Source organism: Oncorhynchus mykiss, chromosome 6 (assembly GCF_057628025.1).
Source record: "Oncorhynchus mykiss isolate SJ-2025 chromosome 6, ASM5762802v1, whole genome shotgun sequence".
NCBI lineage: Eukaryota > Metazoa > Chordata > Actinopteri > Salmoniformes > Salmonidae > Oncorhynchus > Oncorhynchus mykiss.
In genome coordinates this window covers 49,312,428-49,332,913 of record NC_143027.1, presented here as the reverse complement: position 1 = coordinate 49,332,913, position 20,486 = coordinate 49,312,428, and the positions used below count along the sequence as shown (strand labels likewise).

Genomic DNA, 20,486 nt, shown 5'->3' with positions numbered 1-20,486 from the left:
GGGGAGAAAAAAGGGGTAAAAAAAGAATAGACTGATGAGTTTTAGAAGAAAGTTATTTGTTTCTAGCCATTTTGAGCCTGTAATCGAACCCACAAATGCTGATGCTCCAGATACTCAACTGGTCTAAAGACGGCCAGCTTCTTTAATCAGAACAACAGTTTTCAGCTGTGCTAACATAATTGCAAAAGGATTTTCTAACGATCAATTAGCCTTTTAAAATTATAAACTTGGATTAGCTAACACAAAGTGCCATTAGAACACAGGAGTGATGGTTGCTGATAATGGGCCTCTGTACGCCTATGTAGATATTCCATAAAAATTCAGCCGTTTCCAGCTACAATAGTCATTTACAACATTAACAATGTCTACACTCTATTTCTGATCAAGTTGATGTTATATTTTCTTTAAAAAACAAGGACATTTCTAAGTGACTCCAAACTTTTGAACGGTAATGTATGTGTATGTGACCAATCAAATTTGATTTGATTTGATATCACTAATGAGCAGGCCGGCCCTGCTTGTAATTGCTAAGGACTGGAGAGTTATTCAGGATAAAAAGTCAAAAGAATGGAGCAATGCGCAGAGGAAAGCCTGGTTCAGTCTGCTTTCCACCAGACAATGAGAGATTAATTCACGTTTCAGCAGGACAATAACCCTAAAACACAAGGCCAAATCTACACTGGAGTTCCTTACCAAGAAGACAGTGAATGTTCCTGCGTGGCCGAGTTACAATTTTGACTTAAAATCTGCTTGAAAATCTATGGCAAGACTTGAAAATTGGACAGAGCTTGAAGAATTTTGAAAAGAATAAGGTGCAACTACTGTACAATTCATGTGTGCAAAGCTCTTAAGAGACTTACCCAGAAAGACTCACAGCTGTAATTGCAAAGGTGATTCTAAAATGTACTGACTCAGGAGTGTGAATAGTTATGTAAATTCAATATTTTTGTATTTCATTTTCAATACATTTGAAAAAAATCTAAAAATATGATTTCACTTTTTCATTATGGGGGATTTTGTGTAGATGATGAGAATTCAGAATTTTGAATTCAGGCTGTAACACAATAAAATGTGAAATAAGTCAAGGGGTATGAATACTTTCTGAAGGCACTGGACCTACCTATAGGCTGCTATAGCCTGCATATTTATTTAGATTGTCATTCTATCATTTTCATGAAATTTTTATTTAGAATTTATCAGAATATATTTTCTATAAATATTTTTACCAACCCCGTGATACGGCAGCACTACGTCCCTGTAATGCCAATAAAGTTTTTAATTCGACTTTCAAAAGCAGCTCATACATAGAACATGTAAGAATGAACTTCATAGCCATTGAATTATACTGTGCATTGTAGGGAAATAATGGACACTCTAGAATGCCCTTTAAGCCAATCAGGACGACTATTCAACAATGCCAACATTGTTGAATACTCATTTTTGATTGGCTAGAGAGTGCATTATTTTACTATAATGTACAGTATAATTCAATGGCTATGAAGTTTATTCTTACATGTTCTATGTCGATTTTCATAATAGGAAGACTGATGGTTTGGCTCGCTAAGCTAGCTTGCTTGGTTACCAAGGCAACTACTGTTGCTGTCAAGTAAACTTGCTAGTTACTTCAGTGGATGTTGAACACATTTCTTTCAGCAAATGAAAACATTTCTAGCAGCAAATAATAGCCTTAGTATAAGCAGGATAATTAACTTGAGGCTCTAAGCGTTCCCTGCAAAATAATGCAACTCGGTGGAAGATAAGTGGCACACACCTTCCACTTCATGCCTTATTTTCCATATAATTCATTGATTACCCATGAAATATTATATACAGTGAGCTCCGAAAGTATTGGGACAGTGACACCTTTTTTTGTTTTGGCTCTGTACTCCAGCACTTTGGATTTGACTAAAGTAGGGACTAATTAACTTATATGTTTTTTAAAGTAGTCAAAAGTTTAGTATTTGGTCCCATATTCCTAGCACGCAATGATTACATCAAGCTTCTGACTCTACAAACTTGTAATGATGAGTGAGAAGTTACAGACGCACAAATGGTATACACCCAAGACATGCTAACCTCTCACCATTACAGAAACAGGGGAGGTTAGCATTTTTTGGGGGGGTATGATACTTATTTGCCTCTAACTTTCTCCATCATTATTCACGATTCAGTCAGAATTATCTGTAATCATGGTACCATCCACATTCATGTTAGAAACATATTATATTCTTATTTACAATAAAAGTGACTCCCAAAATGACACAATACATTATTTACCATTCATTTCTATTGGGAACATAATAATCTGAAACACAAACAAAACTAACAGCAAATGCATCTAACAAGTTTGAAGACTCACAAGCTTGATGTAATCATTGCGTGCTAGGAATATGGGACAAATACTAAACTTTGGACTACTTTAATAAACATATAAGTTAATTAGTCCCAACAGTTTTGGTCCCCTAAAATGGGGGGGACTATGTACAAAATGTCCTAAATGACAAATTAAAAAATACTTGTTATGTATATTGAGACCTGGGTTCAAATAGTAGGCCTATTTTGTTTTCTTTCAAATACTTTAACTGCGCTTGTTTGAGCCGGTCTGGCGTACTGTAACCTGCCCATTTTGCATTTCGTTCAGGCAGGCTCAATCCAATGCTCAAAGAATATGAAAGTAAATACTATCTGATACTAGTGTTAGTATTGCTATGGAACCTGAGTTGAGTGAAAGCCCCCTCCATAGCGCTGGTCCTGGGTCAGCCAGTTGATGATGGGCAGGGCGTAGTTGTGTTTGGCTTTGATCAAGCCTGTGAGTAGGACGTAGGAGGTGGTCTCCACGGTCTGGGCCGATGCCTTGTCAGGCTTTAGCGGGTTCAGACGGGCATCTATCTCATGCCAGTAACGATATTCAACTGGGTTTCCTTCACAAGAAGACACAAGAATACAGACATCACAAGATTGTACTGATAATTTGGAGCTACATTGAATTCTAAATTGTATCCAGTAACTTTTGCCTCAGATTCCACACCACTTCGTACCTTTTTCCCTGGCTTGCTTCTCAAGGCCATCATACAGGATCACGGATTGCATGCTGTCCCTGTCGTCCAGTGTGAGAGCATAGGCAGCCACAGCTTTCGCATACAGGCTTTTCACCCGGGGAGCATGATCAGAGATGTAGCCAGCAGCACGTTTCAGAGCCAAACTAAACTCCTGAGGATAATCACACAAGTCTAGGTTACCACATGGTACTGGAAATATTAGAGCCTATATTTGATAGCCTACTTCCACATTTGCTATAGCCTCACCAGCAAGCCACAATTTTCCACCGACATGGCAGTCTTGATCCCAATCATGACGAAGGATGTGAAGAAGACTGATTGATCCACGGAATCTACACTTGCACCCTGTACTCTGGGACAGAAGGAGAATTCACGGAAGGAACCATCCTCATTTTGAGCCTTGTTGATCAGCCAGAAGATGGAGTTAGACAACATGTCACTGTCTACTTTGACGTATTTGTCCACCTGTCCCAAAGTCTTCACCACAAGAGCTGTTAACCTACAGGAGAGTCGGTCACAACAACACAACAAGGTGAGGTGCATGAGACAGCGCCCTGAGTTTCTTCTAGCCTAGTTGCTGACCCATACTGTATTTACTGTATATATATATATGCTGACTGGCAGCAAGAAGGACAACAGAAAGATGACTACATTTGATGACTACATTTGACTACATTTACACAGGCAGCCCAATTCTTAAATGTTTCCCACTAATTGGACTTTGACCAATCACATTAGATCATTTTCAGGGCGGATCTGGTCAAAAGACCAATTAGTGAAAAAACTATCCGAATTGGGCTGGCTGCCTGTGGCATGACAATGATAGGGAAACTTCCTGGTCCAGCACACAGTATGGGACCAGGCTCTGTCTGTTCAACCCTATACCAAGCAGCAGACTCACCATGTACTAGCCTCCTTGTCTTTCCACATGCTGTAACTAAATTCACGAGGCCTCTTAAAAGATAGGATGCTTGTGATGCCTTAACGACACAGAACAACAAAAAAACACAATTGAGCAACACCAATTCAAAGCTCATGAAACAAAAAGATTACAATTTTATTTCAACTTTGTTTTACCAAATGTTGAAGTTAGGAAACGTTTTCGCAAGGAGGACTTAGCAAACAAAGGAGCAAGGGATTCTAAACAACATGTTTCTGTAGAACAGGATAATAATGTAATGTTGTGTTCACATTTGTATTTTAGAGAAACAATAAGTGTAAAAAAAAAGAGTGAATCTCCCACCCTCTCTGATCTTCCTCTTAAGCTCCAGGGGACTGTTGTGTTCCTCTAGGCCCATGATGTCCCAACGGCCCGTGGTCTCCAGGTAGTGGTAGACAAAGTAGATGGGGAGGACTCTCATGATCTCGCCCTCAGCGGAGCCACTGGGTAGGTTGACAAGCTGGCGCAGGCCATCAGGGTTGTTCAAGATAGCCAGCACCTCTCCCAAAATCTCACCTAAAAGATGTGGTGAGGAGGATACAGGCTCATTTAAATGCAAGATGGAGAGGGAGGAAAAGGAAGGAGTGATAACAATTAGACATAATAACAAAGATTACGATAATGAGGTAAGGTTAGGCTATGAGATTACGATTTCTACAATTATTTTAGGCTAAAAAAAAGAGCAACTGGGTGCAATTCACAAATCATACGGCACAACTTATTGATATGATCTTAAAGACATGATCAATAACTTGATATTGTAGAGTTTCAGAAATTATACACATTTGTATCATTTCTGCTGTTGAAGTTCTGCCACATTTGAGGAAACAAATAGATATCACAGTGCAACCTCTATAGCATACCATATCATTACAATAGAATAGAATAAAATACCATTAATAGTAAGGAGACGTTCCACAGAGGTCTTAGGCACCAGTTGTGAAGGAATGGTATTACTGAGTTCTACCTTCCTGCTGGCGGCGCCTGATACACACAACACAGAACATACATCAGCAGTTAGGAGAAATTATATCAACAATGGCCAACAAGTCGAATGTCTATGTGTGGAGCATGTGCATCCAATGGAATGCTTTGTTCATCAATTTGTTTTGTTTTTCCAAGAAAAGACAGCCCAGCATTACAGAATATGTATTGTTTAGGAGTGATGATCCACAGGAGGCTGGTGAGGGGAGGACGACTCATAATAATGGCTGGAATGGAGTAAATGGAATGGAATCAAACACATGGAAACCATGTGTGTGAAGTGTTCCATACCATTACATTTATTCCGTTCCAGCCAATACTATGAGCCTGTCCTCCCCAATTATGGTGCCACTAGCCACCTGTGATAGAGATAGAAATTAAGCAGGCAGAACCATGACACAGAGGTTTGGAGAGTATACTAAGAAAGATATTATAGTTCATGCACTGTATATCTGCAGTAGCTTTAGGACACAACATCGGGAGTCTGTGTATTGGTTAAACTCCCTGAGTTGTGCATCTTTCTGGTGGGTGGCAATGGAAAATAACCCAACCACAATATAGCCGGCTTAACCACCCAAAAAAATCTACAAAGGTATATGTATAATCTCTAGGAATTCTACTTACAGACTAAAGTGAATTGTGTCCAACTTTTGTCCGAACCACATCATATTCCTGCTGAGTTAAACAGTGGGCTGGCATTACACCATGCACTTCACATGAAACTTCCTACAACAAAATCTACCATATGGAGGTTCGGACAAAAGTTAGATTCAGTTGTTGATTTGATAGCGAGGGATACATTTCACTTTACGTCTGGTAAGTAGAATTCCTACAGCTTATACATATGCCTTTGTTGGCTTCTGTTGACAGGAAAAGTATTTTTGGTGAAGCAGGATATATTGTGGTAGGGTTATTTTCCTTCACCACACACCAGAACGATGCACAACTCAGGTCCAATACACAGACTGCCGATGTTGTGTCCCAGCACTAATGTGAAATAGCATTGAGCCCATACCATAAAGACCCTGTGGGTCCAGTTTTCCTCCGCTGAGGTCCTCAGTCCTGATGCCTTCAGGCTGATGAAAAGACAGATAATACACAGCTTTTAAAACATCATACATATACTGTACATAATATACGTGTATGTAATCACAATATTCACAATATTCATTAGGCAGTTGCAAAGATGTTAAAGAGATATATATATATATATATATATTTTTATTTTTTATTTTACCCCTTTTTCGTGGTATCCAATTGTTGTAGTAGCTACTATCTTGTCTCATCGCTACAACTCCCGTACGGGCTCGGGAGAGACGAAGGTTGAAAGTCCTCCGATACACAACCCAACCAAGCCGCACTGCTTCTTAACACAGCGCGCATCCAACCCGGAAGCCAGCCGCACCAATGCGCCGGAGGAAACACTGTGCACCTGGCCACCTTGGTTAGCGCACACTGCGCCCAGCCCGCCACAGGAGTCGCTGGTGCGCGATGAGACAAGGACACCCCTACCGACCAAGCCCTCCCTAACCCGGGCGACGCTAGGCCAATTGTGCGTCGCCCCACGGACCTCCCGGTCGCGGCCGGTTAAGACAGAGCCTGGGCGCGAACCCAGGGACTCTGATGGCACAGCTGGCGCTGGCGCTGTGCCATCCGGGAGGCGTAACCACTGCGCCACCCGGGAGGCATTAAAGAGATATTTTACTGAGAAAACACATTATCGTTTTTTTTTCTCGATGCAGTCCAAAACATTTTTTTGCATGTCATCAGTTTTCAAGATAGAGCACTTAGTAAAAATCTAAAAGTGTGATGATGATGCATTTTGTGTCAGTTCCATTTTGCATCATCATCCCCCCCTTTTGTTTTGTCATATCCTCAATAATACCAGAGGGTTCGCAACTGTATAATGGTGCGGATGACGCTCATTCTAGTACAGTTAAGTGCAGAAGTAGCAGCAGTTGAACTAGTCGCCTATAAGCTTACCACTACACGGATCGTCTTCACAATTTGGTCGTTGAACCTTGACTTGTCAGTGTGTAAGGTGAATGTGAGAGTGTGACTCCCCACTTCCAAGGCCATGAGAGTGAAGGTGACAAGACCAACTGAGCCGCTTTCCAAAAGAGAGGTCTTGTCACAGTTGGTAGTCTTTATGCCGTCATCTTTCGTTGGTTTTCCTTGGAACAGGCACACCCCTGCCCCAGCGGTCAGAGTTACACAATACTAGCCACGGATGATACAGACAGAAAGAAGAATGGAAGCAATAAGATGCAAGTAAATCAGTACTTAAAATGGGCAGGTATACACCGGTACTGAATACCAGTAACTTGATTTTTGACTGCTTGAGTACCGGCACATCCTATAGAATATTGTCTTCACAAAAAACAGTAATACTGGCCCTTATTTCATTCCACTTCAAGCACATCATAAATTCACCAAAATATGCATTATATGATAAATGTTTTCAATCCTAATGACATGAATAATACCAGGTAAATGTTTTTTTATTATTTTCAATGCATTTCAATAGAACCTCATTTACTGGCTTCACCTTAATATTGTCTTCTGCCTGGTTATAGACGGAGCCTCGCAGCTCGATCTGCTCTCCACGCACCATGGAATAGGGCAGGGGCACATCTACACTCACTGCCTGAGTAACTGAGACCTTGATGGGGTCCGCCACACAGATCCCTGAGCTCCCTGGGAAGAATAAGAAAAACATTAACAACAAAACCGGGGCGACCAAGGGTTGATTCACTCTTCTGTTTTGAGCCAAGCTTTGCTGGCCTGGCTACACAACTAAAATGGCAGCGGGGAGCCATGTAGCTCATACAGGAATGATAAAGGCCTAGTGACCAATTAAAAATATATATATATTGTGATTTATCAGGGAATGCTGAATGACCCACATCAACCCTACTTCCCTCGGCTATGACAACTACCATAGTTCCTGGAACTGTGCTGGAAAGGACAATGTGTAGAGAAAATACTAGAGCCTGCATGGTACGGTTCGGGTTGGCACAATGTGTGAAAGGGGTACAACTGACTGTGTAGAATAGTGGCTAAGGACTCCAGCAAAGATAGTTGCTATTATATGGATGAAAAAATAAGATTGCTTGGTGTGTTGAATGACTGTGGTAAATGTACCTAATTTCTCCTGTAGGTGGTGCTAGGCGTCAGTGTTTGTTCACCAACTTACCCTCCTTCTTGAACACGCCGACAGCTTTTATCTCCCAAGTGGTCAGAGAGTCTGGGAGATTTCTGTTCAAGGTAATCTGCCCTGACCTAGTTGATGACAACAGTAACACACTTACTTGGCCTCAGGTCAACCAAGACACAAGGGCCACTGGGCTAGCACACTCCCCTTTTAGATACTGTTAGATAACGGTACATTCAATTAACATAGAGAATACAATTGTTAAATCTGTCTTTCAGTATTGTCTCACGTAACTTACTTTGCATTAATTGTCAACCTTAATGTTCTATATTTAATATCTCTTCCAGGTAAGAAGATATATTGCATTTATAGTTTGTTTATATTTTTTATGCTATGCCAAGAACCTTTGTTTATCTCACCTGACTGGTTGTACTTCCCATAGCCAGCTCTCTGGGAAGTAGCTGCGTATCTGAGTGGGCATCAGGTCAAAGAGAATAGCCATCTCTGCATAGAAAAGGCAGGGATTGTCAGTTAAAACACAACTATGCTGACCCTCAACACGGGGACTCTCAGGGGTGCCTGCTAAGTCCACTCCTGTACTCCCTGTTCACCTGCGACTGCATGACTCCAACACCATCATTACTTTTGCTGATGATACAATGGAGCTCCCTGCTATCCAGGACCATTGTGAACCAGAACAGGACCACAAAAAAATCCACAGGACCACAACAGGGACTACCCACTGGGCACACACTGGTTGATTCAATGTTGTTGCAACGTAATTTGACAATGTATTGTGACATGGAATCACTCCGAATTTACTTTCACATACAGCTTGTACAAGAAAAGTTTGAGGAGTTACTGTTCAATGTTATTTATGTAGTCTACGCAAATTAGTATGGAAGCTGATCAATGTCAAAATGTGTTAACATGATAGCTCAGCTTAATTGTACACAGTTTGTTTCCAAAGTTAAGCAGAGTACATAGAGGTAGGCATTTGGATGATGGACTTGTTCTCACTGATGTGCATTACCTCTCATACAGCAGTAGAAGTCAATGTCCAGGCAGAAATCGTTGGACTGTGACTTCAGATTTTATTTCAAGGTTGATAGCTTGACATTGAAACAATGACATTGATTAAAGAATACAATTTTATTATCAACATTGAAACAAGGGAAAATCAAATGTGTGCCCCGTTTCAAGAAACTATGCGTATGTCGCACATCAGTACTTTCCAGGAGTGTCACGTTCTGACCTCTATTTCCTTTGTTTTTGTATTTATTTAGTATGGTCAGGGCGTGAGTTGGGTGGGCAGTCTATGTTTGTTTTTCTATGTTTTGGGGCAGTTCTATGTTTTCGGCCTAGTATGGTTCTCAATCAGAGGCAGGTGTCATTAGTTGTCTCTGATTGAGAATCATACTTAGGTAGCCTGGGTTTCACTGTGTGTTTGTGGGTGATTGTTCCTGTTTTTGTGTTTGCACCAGACAGGGCTGTTTTGAGTTCTCACGTTTCTTGTTTTTTCGTTAGTTTGTTCATGTATAGTGTCGTCAATAAATTACAATGAACAACCACCACGCTGCGCTTTGGTCCGCCTCTACTTCACAAGAAGAGAATCGTTACAGAATCACCCACCACAACAGGACCAAGCGGTGTGGTAATGGGCAAAGGAAAAAGCAGCAGCAGGAGCAGCGCGAGGAGGTATGGACATGGGAGGACGAATTAGACGGTAAAGGACCTTGGGCTCAGCCAGGAGAGTATCGCCGCCCCAAGGAAGAACGGGAGGCGGCGAAAGCGGAGAGGCGCTGGTATGAGGAGGCAGCGCGGCGTCGTGGATGGAAGCCCGGGAGTCAGCCCCAAAAATGTCTTGGGGGGGGGCTAACAGGGAGTATGGCTACGCCAGGTAGGAGACCTGAGCCAACTTCCTGTGGTTACCGGGGGGCTAGAGAGACCGGGCAGGCACCGTGTTATGCTGTGGAGCGCACGGTGTCCCCAGTGCGGGTGCACAGCCCGGTGCGGTACATTCCAGCTCCGCGTATCGGCCGGGCTAGAGTGGGCATCGAGCCAAGTGCCATGAAGCCGGCTCTATGCATCTGGTCTCCAGTGCGTCTCCTTGGGCCGGCTTACATGGCACCAGCCTTGCGCACGGTGTCCCCGGTTCGCCTGCATAGCCCAGTGCGGGCTATTCCACCTCGCCGCACTGGCAGGGCGACCGGGACCATTCAACCGGGTAAGGTTGGGCAGGCTCGGTGCTCAAGAGCTCCAGTGCGCCTGCACGGCCCGGTCTATCCGTCACCACCTCCACACCCCAGCCCTCCGGTGGCAGCTCCCCGTACCAGGCTGTCTCTCCGGCCCATCCGTCCAGAGCCTTCCTCCTCTCCAGCGCTGCCGGAGTCTCCCGCCTCTCCGGCGCTACCAGAGCCTTCCTCCTCTCCAGCGCTGCCGGAGTCTCCCGTCTGTCCGGCGCCTCTGCCGGAGTCTCCCGTCTGTCCGGCGCCTCTGCCGGAGTCTCCCGTCTGTCCGGCGCCTCTGCCGGAGTCTCCCGTCTGTCCGGCGCCTCTGCCGGAGTCTCCCGTCTGTCCGGCGCCGCTGCCGGAGCCTCCCGCCTGTCCGGCGCCTCTGCCGGAGCCTCCCGCCTGTCCGGCGCCTCTGCCGGAGCCTCCCGCCTGTCCGGCGCCTCTGCCGGAGCCTCCCGCCTGTCCGGCGCCTCTGCCGGAGCCTCCCGCCTGTCCGGCGCCTCTGCCGGAGCCTCCCGCCTGTCCGGCGCCTCTGCCGGAGCTTCCCGCCTGTCCGGCGCCTCTGCCGGAGCCTCCCGCCTGTCCGGCGCCTCTGCCGGAGCCTCCCGCCTGTCCGGCGCCTCTGCCGGAGCCTCCCGCCTGTCCGGCGCCTCTGCCGGAGCCTCCCGCCTGTCCGGCGCCATCGGAGCTTCCCGTCTGCCCAACGCCGCCAGCGCCGCCCGTCTGCCCAACGCCGCCAGCGCCGCCCGTCTGCCCAGCGCCGCCAGCGCCGCCCGTCTGCCCAGCGCCGCCAGCGCCGCCCGTCTGCCCAGCGCCGCCAGCGCCGCCCGTCTGCCCAGCGCCGCCAGCGCCGCCCGTCTGCCCAGCGCCGCCAGTGCCGCCCGTCAGCCAGGAGCCGCCAGTGCCGCCCGTCAGCCAGGAGCCGCCAGTGCCGCCCGTCAGCCAGGGGCCGCCAGTCAGCCAGGGGCCGCCAGTGCCGCCAGTCAGCCAGGGGCCGCCAGTGCCGCCAGTCAACCAGGGGCCGCCAGTGCCGCCAGTCAGCCCAGCGCCAGCGCCGCCAGTCAACCAGGGGCCGCCAGTGCCGCCAGTCAGCCAGGGGCCGCCAGTCAGCCAGGGGCCGCCAGTGCCGCCAGTCAGCCAGGGGCTGCTAGAGCCCCTCCGCCCGGAGCAGCTGTCCCTCTGTCCCGAGCAGCTGTCCCTCTGTCCCGAGCAGCTGTCCCTCTGTCCCGAGCAGCTGTCCCTCTGTCCCGAGCAGCTGTCCCTCTGTCCCGAGAAGCTGCCCCTCTGTCCCAAGCAGCCCCTCTGTCCAGTGGGGTCATTGAGAGGGGTGGGCATGGTGAGTAAGCCACGGAGGCGGACAATAAGGCGGACTGAGACAATGGCGAAGTGGGGTCCGCGTCCCGCGCCAGAGCCGCCACCGCGGACAGACGCCCACCCAGACCCTCCCCTATAGGTCAAGGTTTTGCGGCCGGAGTCCGCACCTTTGGGGGGGGGTACTGTCACGTTCTGACCTCTATTTCCTTTGTTTTTGTATTTATTTAGTATGGTCAGGGCGTGAGTTGGGTGGGCAGTCTATGTTTGTTTTTCTATGTTTTGGGGCAGTTCTATGTTTTCGGCCTAGTATGGTTCTCAATCAGAGGCAGGTGTCATTAGTTGTCTCTGATTGAGAATCATACTTAGGTAGCCTGGGTTTCACTGTGTGTTTGTGGGTGATTGTTCCTGTTTTTGTGTTTGCACCAGACAGGGCTGTTTTGAGTTCTCACGTTTCTTGTTTTTTCGTTAGTTTGTTCATGTATAGTGTCGTCAATAAATTACAATGAACAACCACCACGCTGCGCTTTGGTCCGCCTCTACTTCACAAGAAGAGAATCGTTACAAGGAGAGGCATTTGAATGTTTATTTTTATCGAAATACATTTTTGGGCAGAAATGCCTTCTGGAACATATGAATTTACATATGCCTTAATTTGTATGCATCTGTAAATAATTGGTTTAGCCAGGGAAAAATACAGGAACCTTCCCACTAGCCATGATTGGCTGAGATAATGGATTGGCTGGACATACAGAGAGATGAGTTTGGAGAATGCTTCTGTCTGTAACGTGAACTGCTAAGTGTGTGTGGATAATCCGGTCTACCTCAGCTTTTTTTTTTAAGATGTCATGAACAACTGAAAAAGTTTTGCTACTGCTCTCAACATTGCTGCCCTGAAGTTAATAGCGCTATCGACAAAGCTCAGTGGGAAAATGTTGTGATGGACTACTTTCTGGAGGTTGATCGTGCCATGCCGACTCTTTCTAACTGAAAATGAATCAGACAATGAGGAAATCCCTGATCCAGACACTGTAGTCTTCTGATGACAATGGTGGGGAAGAAACGGTATTGTTGTCACGGAAGAGTTGACCGAATTTTGAAATCAGTGGAATGCTCAGTGGAAGCAGAGAGATGATTGCCAAATACAGAGAGTCCAAAAAGAGAACACAGAAAGGAGGCTGTTGTATAAAACACCCGTCTATAGATTACATCTTCAAACTAAGTGAAACCTTGGCATCCATGACAGAGGGAGAAGCGTTCATCCATGTATAGGGAGGGGTAAGTGCCCAGCTACATTTTCAGATATTATACATTTCAAATTTTGTCAGAAAGTTGTTTTCATTGCAAGTTAAAGCGTACTGTTAGCTAACTAGCTAATGTTAGCTGGCTGGCTTGCTAGCTAATGATCTGTGTAGGAGCTCTAGAAAGAAGCCCGAGTTCCCGAGTTGGAATTCTGAGTTGGATGACAGTTCAAATCGATTTTTCCCAGTCAGAGTTTGTTTTTCACTGGATTATGGTTAACTGTTTAGCTTGCTAGCTAGCTAAATTTCAAAACAAAAGACTCCACTATGCAAGTAACCATTTAACTGTACCGTTTACACCTTCTGTATCCTGTGCATGTGACAAATAAACATAGATTTTATTTGATATAGTGTGATTACCAGAGACGGTAATGTGAAGAACAACAAGACATGCACCAAAGTCAGATTAGGATATATCAAATCAAAGTTTATTTGTCACGTGCGCCGAATACTACAGGTGTAGACCTTACAGTGAAATGCTTACTTAGGCTCTAACCAATAGTGAAAAATGGTATTAGGTGAACAATACATACGCCAAGAACTAGATAAAGTTTATTTTTAATACAACTTTTTGTTACTACTTTAACCACTTTTATTCTTGAAATCGTTGGTTGTGAACGATGCTGAATGGGTGAAGAAAAGGAGGAGCTCTCCAGTAGGTCTATCAAAATATTCACAGGCCATTTTCTCAAAAGTGGGGTTAAAAGTTTATCAACTTTCAAAGCATAATTAATTGTTCATTGTTCCTCAACTGCAGTGTATGCTATACCATTTTCTAGCTCAGAGTCTCTACTTTGATCCAATGTAAAAAAAAAAAATTTTGCTAAATTTTATTTAAAGATTATTCAAAGTAGCCACCCTTTGCCTTGATGACAGCTTTGCACACTCTTGGCATTCTCTCAACCAGCTTCATGAAGAATGCTTTTCCAACAGTCTTGAAGCAGTTCCCACATATCCTGAGCACTTGTAGGCTGCTTTTCCTTCACTCTGCGGTCCAACTCATCCCAAACCATCTCACTTGGGTTGAGGTCGGGTGATTGTGGAGGCCAGGTCATCTGATGCATCACTCCATCACTCTCCTTGGTCAAATAGCCCTCACACAGCCTGGAGGTGTGTTTTTTGGTCATTGTCTTGTTGAAAAACAAATGATAGTCCACTAAGCGCAACCCATATGGGATGGCATATCGCTGTAGAATGCTATGGTAGCCATGCTGGTTAAGTGTGCCTTGAATTCTAAATAAATCACTGACAGTGTCACCAGCAAAGCACCCCCACACCATCACACCTCCTCCTCCAAGCTTCATGGTGAGAACCACACATGCAGAGATCAATCCTTTCACCTACTCTGCGTCTCACAAAGACACGGCGGTTGGAACCAAAATCTCAAATTTGGACTCATCAGGACAAAGGACAGATTTCCACCGGTCTAATATTCATTGCTCGTGTTTCTTGGCCCAAGACCGTTTCTTGGTGACCTTTAGTTGTGGTTTATTTGCAGCAATTCAACCATGACGGCCTGATTCACACAGTCTCCTTTGAAAAGTTGATGTGATCTGTCTGTAACTTGAACTCGGTGAAGCATTTATTTGGGCTGCAATCTGCACTTAACTTGAATGAACTTATCCTCTGCAGCAGCGGTAACTGTGGGTCTTCCTTTCCTGTGGCGGTCCTCATGTGAGCCATTTTCATCATAGCGCTTGATGGTTTTTGCGATTGCACTTGAAGAAACGTTCAAAGTTCTTGAAATTTTCCGCATTGACTGACCTTCATGTCTTAAAGTGATGATGGACTGGCGTTTCTCTTTACTTATTTGAGTTGTTCTTGCCATAATATGGAATTGGTATTTTACCAAATAGGGCTGTATACCACCCCTACCTTGTCACAACACAACTGATTGTCTCAAATGCATTAAGAAGGAAAGAAATTCCACAAATTAACTTTTAAAGAATCTAAAATATACTTGGAAGAATCTAAAATATAAAATATATTTTGATTTGTTTAACACTTTTTGGGTTATTACATGATTCCATATGTTTATTTCATGGGTTTGATGTCTTCACTATTATTATACAATGTAGAAAAAGGTAAAAAATAAAGAAAAACCCTTGAATGAGTAGGTGTGTCCAAACTTTTGACTGATACTGTGTGTAGTTCTGATGATTATGTTGAAATTAGGTTGATGTAACAACCTGTTAGTCAGGTTAAGTCAATGTATTAAAGTTTAAGTTTGAACCTAATTTCTATATTTACAACGCCGGTTGAAATTAGATGAAAACAGTTCTGGTTAATTACTTTTTTCAAATCCAATGTATTTTCTATGTTGATTCCACGTCACAATAAGTTCACAAATTACATTGAAACAACATTGAGTCAACCAGTGTGTGCCAAAAATCTATAATTTCTCATAAAGTGTGCACTTGTGCCACCTTCACACATATTTAAAAGCATTTGCATCATATTTCTTATACCAATCCATGAAAGGAAGTAAACAAGTGCACACTTTGGGGGAAAGGATAGATTACTGGGATTCAAGGAATATCACATTAACAAGAAGAAGTTTTGTGTCAACATAATCATAGGGGCTGTGATTGCCATCCAAAATATGCACTCACCAACACGTGCCAAGACATGATCACTACTGGTTTGGAGAAGCTGTAGGCTGTAATCACAGCACTCAGTGAACACCGCACGACACTTCTTCACATCACTGGGTAGTTTAACCTTAAGTCTATTGGCACGGTGAGCACAGGTATCCAGGGTTGGGATTTGATGCAATCCCTGCCAGCAGCAGAAAAAGTCCTTGCCATATTGTTTGGCTGTGGGACAGAGACACAGTTAGGGCCCTGATTTATCTAAACAAAGTACAGCTTTTTCATCGTAACATTTAGAATAAAAATAACATTTGTTGTGATGGGGAGTTAGCTCACTATTTACTTGCCTTTCTCTTTCTGTTGGTCATAAGAGAGGGCACGCTTTGGTCTCACAGAAGCAGTGCATGTGTCATCTGATGGAGAGAACATACATGGATAAAAGTGTGTGTAAGGATGCTTATTCTCAATGACGCTTACATGTTCTCCAGTCCTCCGCGACTTTATCTGTGTCTGAAATGGCACCCTATTCCCTTTATAGTGCACTACTTTAGACCAAAGGGAATAGGGTGCCATTTTGGATGCAGACTTTGACAGATACTGTACATTACCTTCAGATTGGGAAGCCTGAGCATTTGCATTGGTTATAAAAGTGAGTCCGGTGAGACGGAAGACATCAGCATTATCTTTGCCACCTCCTCCTCCACACCCTTGGTCACTTTGCTCAATGTGTCGGAGCACCTAAAGAAAGAAATAACAATGATTGTCACCTCACCTTCTACATGCCGGCTTTTTGCTTTCTATGAAATGTGCCCAGTTCAAGTCTTCAGTATTACATTTGGCGTAGTCGGCAGAATATTAATTTTATCAATAAATCCCCATTACTAAGGTTCCATTCACCCGAGAAAATGCCATTCATCCTCTCAGTACTAACCATGCTCAATAAGAGTTTGCTGGAATAACCTGTAAAATGAACACTGTGTGTAATGCTGAATGCATATTTTAACTCTGAGTGCCAAACACAGATGTAATTTTTTTTTTATGTAATGGACAATATTGCTTTCTTTTCTAACAAGTTAAGCATGGCTGTTGTGTGTTTTCTGAGTCTTGAATGGTCTCACTCTTGTCACTGGGTCCTGGAGTGGGGCTCTAAGTGAGTAGACAGCAGTGTCAATAGCAGATAAGGCCACCAGGGAATCCTGCCCAGTTTTCACTTCAAATATCAGTTCATCCTTAGGCTTGTAATCCTTCTTACGAAATGAGAGCTCTGTCTAAGAGATAAACAAACAGAAAATGTTCTGGTGAATAAAGATGGGGTATGCTCATTGTGAAAAGACAAATATTCTGTGCATTCTTAGCTTATTCACAGTTAAATGTGACAACACGATCAGGAATTAAGAGTTTTGAATGGGTTGTGGTGGAGGCGGAGCTACAGTACCTTAAGTGCATTGACACATTTGTCCTTGACATCTATCCACACTGAGTCGGCAACCAGCTCAGGTGTCTTCTCCCCATGCAGTATGTAGTAGACTAGCAGGCGTATCGATGGCACCATGTCTGAGGTCACTGTGAAACTAATGGCTTGGGAACCTGTACCTTGGAGACGCTTTTCAGAAGCAAACTTCACTATCTTACCCCTCGAGATGATCTGGCATAGAAGTCAGATGGGTAGGTCAGGAAGAGGTAAATTGTTAGAATTACAGAACATTTAAAATTATTTTTTTGTTTTGTTATATTACTTTTTTTTTACAGAAATCTTTTTATTTTTTACTTTGACCTAATGGGGTATTATGTGTAGATCAGTGACAACAAATCCCAAATAAATCATTTTAAATTCCACTTGGTAACAAAACAAAATGTGAAAAAGCCCAAGAGGGGTGCATACTTATTATAGGCACAGTATGACTAGAAAACTAACATCACTTACCTGGTAGCTGAAAGTCTCAATTCGGAGGTAGCTGCGAGCATGGAAGTAGATTTGAATGCTGACATGTTGTCCAACTTGAAGGCCGGAGTAATCGGACGGCAAATCAATGTACAAGTAGCGTTCGTTGGGGGACGAGTATGCCTTGGCTTCAAGTGTATATTCCGCTTGACTACCGAAGGGTAACCTCTCATCAGCAGTCTTGAACTGAAACAACATTACAGCATTACATACATTCTATCCCAAGCCTCACAAAACCAACAGAAAAGAGAGCAAGCAGTAGATAGATGCGTGGCATGTGCAGAGCCTGTGGTCTAACGATAACATGCCTGGCTTAGACACATTTAAACTCCCTCTCCCCACTGGAGACTGGGATTCAATCCCCGCTCCAACCTTTCAATCTGTTTCTCCCACCTCCCTGTCTAAACAGTGTCAAAATACCTCCAGAAATATATATAAAAATAGATGTACACTACAGTTCAAAAGTTTGGGGTCACTTAGAAATGTCCTTGTTTAAAAAAAAAAAAGTTAAGCTCATTTTTTTTGTCCATTAAAATAACATCAAATTGATCAGAAATAGAGTGTAGACATTGTTAATGTTGTAAATGACTATTGTAGCTGGAAACTGCAGTTTTTTTATGGAATATCTATATAGGCGTACAGAGGCCCATTATCAGCAACCATCACTCCTGTGTTCCAATGGCACGTTGTCTAAGCTAATACAAGTTTATCATTTTAAAGACTAATTGATCATTAGAAAATCCTTTTGCAATTATGTTAGCACAGCTGAAAACTGTTGTTCTGATTAAAGAAGCAATAATACTGGCCTTTAGACTAGTTGAGTATCTGGAGCATCAGCATTTGTGGGTTTGATTACAGGTTCAAAATCTATTTTTCTTTCAAAAACAAGGACATTTCTAAGTGACCCCAAACTTTTGAACGGTAGTGTATGTCAAGCTGCCTTCACTTAATCAAACATTTAATGAGACTCAATCCACATTGGTACTTACAATAAAACTTGCACTCTCGGCTTCAGAATGAAGGTTGCAAATAAAAAGAGCAATCCCATCGTCCTTGGTCCTCTTACTGTTATCCACTGTCAGTGTAGGACACTGAAGTTTTTCATCTACACCAAGTTTGTTTTTGATGAAGGAATTCACCAACTTCACTGGTACCAATGCCACAGGTTCCCCCAAGTGGTCCTTGACTGACACCTGGTGGCAAAACCCCCATACAGTCTTATTAAAAAGGGTTCCAAAAGGGTTATTTTCAGTGGAATAGGTTTCTACCAAGACCCGTTTTCATCTGAAGAACCCTTTTTGGAAGACAAGGCTTCTTTATAAGGCAAAGGGTTCTACCTAGAACCTTTAAAGGGTGTATATGAAACAAGGGATGGTGGAGAAGGAAACCATTCTGCAGGCACCATAATATTATTTTTCATTCTATTTGCTAACACTTGATCCCAAAAAAATAAACAATATGAATTTTAAACCAACAGTTTGCATAGTACCTTGGAACATTACGGACGTTTGTCGTTCTGAAACAATGGACTTTGACATCACTTGGGAACCATTCGATCAACTACAGCATCCCAGTACGCAACATTTTTTCCTCCCTCTTGCTATTTTCCTCTCTACATACGCCCAAGGCTATACATTCTTTCCGCCAGCAGGGGCGGGCGGAGTTTGCAGTTCAAGGTGTGATTTGCATCTCTGGGCGAGTAGCCCTTACTCATAGGACCGCTATAAGCCCTTGGCTGGCCGCTTTTGCACCTATGCCGTTTAGCCTGCACTCAGAGGACAGCCATAAGCCCTAGGCAAACCATCTAGCCATGAGAAAATTTGAAAGACAATAGCAAGGAATTTCAATAATCTCAAATTCAGCCTGCCACTTTCCAGCTAACCACAGCCAGCCAGAAGCTGCAAGCTGTTTTTGTTGTTTCTATAAATACCTTACATTTATTGTGATATTAATTAAATGTATTAGTCAATTAAAAAACACAATTACAACCACACATCTGGACATAATACATTTAAAAGCATCAAGGATTACAAAAAATGTGATAAACCTAATAATTTAGTTGAAGTAAATTAAAGATATATTGATTATGCCAAAAAAATTGCCTACATTTTTGCTATTGCTTTAATATACTATATTTCGAGGCAATAGCAATAATGCCACTCCCTAAACCGCCTCATCCACTTGAATAAAAGTGTTGATCACTACAAACAGTATGTGGCAGCACCTCTTAAACCCCACAGAAGAAGCCAAAAAACCTTAAACTGGAAGTTATCTTTCTTACAAACCTGTCTTTGATACTTGACATTAGTAGCTTTTAGAAAATAAAATTCCCCAGGCTTTTGGAACAAAACAACAGTTTAATTATTTTTATGTATCATCACCGAATGTTTTGAAATAGCGAACAATAATACACTAGCGGCACCCGTTCAGTCGATATAGATCAGGGAAGGGTAACTTTGATGGGGGTGAGGGTCACAAAAGATTTGAATGTTATAATGCAGGTTTGCTGCAAATTTACATATTTTAACATGGGGCAGAGAGAAAATTTAGCAATTTTATAACTAACTACACAATTTGCCATAGGGTGGAGAGGAATGTTTATTCATATTTTTTATTTTTTTATTAACCCCTCCACCACTCCCCCTCTTCGGAGGACAAATATCTTTTAGTTTTTTTTACAGCTTTTTTGCTACATACATTTTACATACACATTTAGCATAACATTTTTACATACATGGTACTTATATATGTACTTATATATAAAGCAGTCACATAACAATAATACATTACCAAACATAAACTATTTAATCCCAACCCTCAGCCACTCTCAACCCATCCCACCTATCACCATAGACCACCCTCGTTTGGTTTCCATGTGCCATATATTTTTCAATTGTGCTGTGATGTTTTACATCATTTTTTTACCTTTCGAATCGTATAGATTCCACAAAACGTGAGCTAAAGATGAAA

General features: G+C 43.2%; 1 protein-coding gene across 1 annotated transcript in view; it reads right to left on the bottom strand.

The window, feature by feature from the left end:
• Positions 1-20,486, bottom strand: part of c5 (complement C5) — a 64,913-nt gene that overhangs the window by 22,851 nt on the left and 21,576 nt on the right. The window contains exons 11-28 of the mRNA XM_021606684.3: positions 18,506-18,709; positions 17,499-17,702; positions 17,010-17,219; positions 16,693-16,842; positions 16,183-16,312; positions 15,922-15,987; positions 15,596-15,799; positions 8,557-8,641; positions 8,180-8,265; positions 7,532-7,680; positions 6,967-7,203; positions 5,999-6,059; positions 4,894-4,983; positions 4,303-4,515; positions 3,961-4,039; positions 3,306-3,558; positions 3,039-3,210; positions 2,716-2,921 (exon numbers count right to left, since the gene is read on the bottom strand). Coding sequence (XP_021462359.3) covers positions 2,716-2,921; positions 3,039-3,210; positions 3,306-3,558; positions 3,961-4,039; positions 4,303-4,515; positions 4,894-4,983; positions 5,999-6,059; positions 6,967-7,203; positions 7,532-7,680; positions 8,180-8,265; positions 8,557-8,641; positions 15,596-15,799; positions 15,922-15,987; positions 16,183-16,312; positions 16,693-16,842; positions 17,010-17,219; positions 17,499-17,702; positions 18,506-18,709 — 2,799 coding nt within the window. The remainder of the gene's footprint in view (positions 1-2,715; positions 2,922-3,038; positions 3,211-3,305; positions 3,559-3,960; positions 4,040-4,302; positions 4,516-4,893; positions 4,984-5,998; positions 6,060-6,966; positions 7,204-7,531; positions 7,681-8,179; positions 8,266-8,556; positions 8,642-15,595; positions 15,800-15,921; positions 15,988-16,182; positions 16,313-16,692; positions 16,843-17,009; positions 17,220-17,498; positions 17,703-18,505; positions 18,710-20,486) is intronic.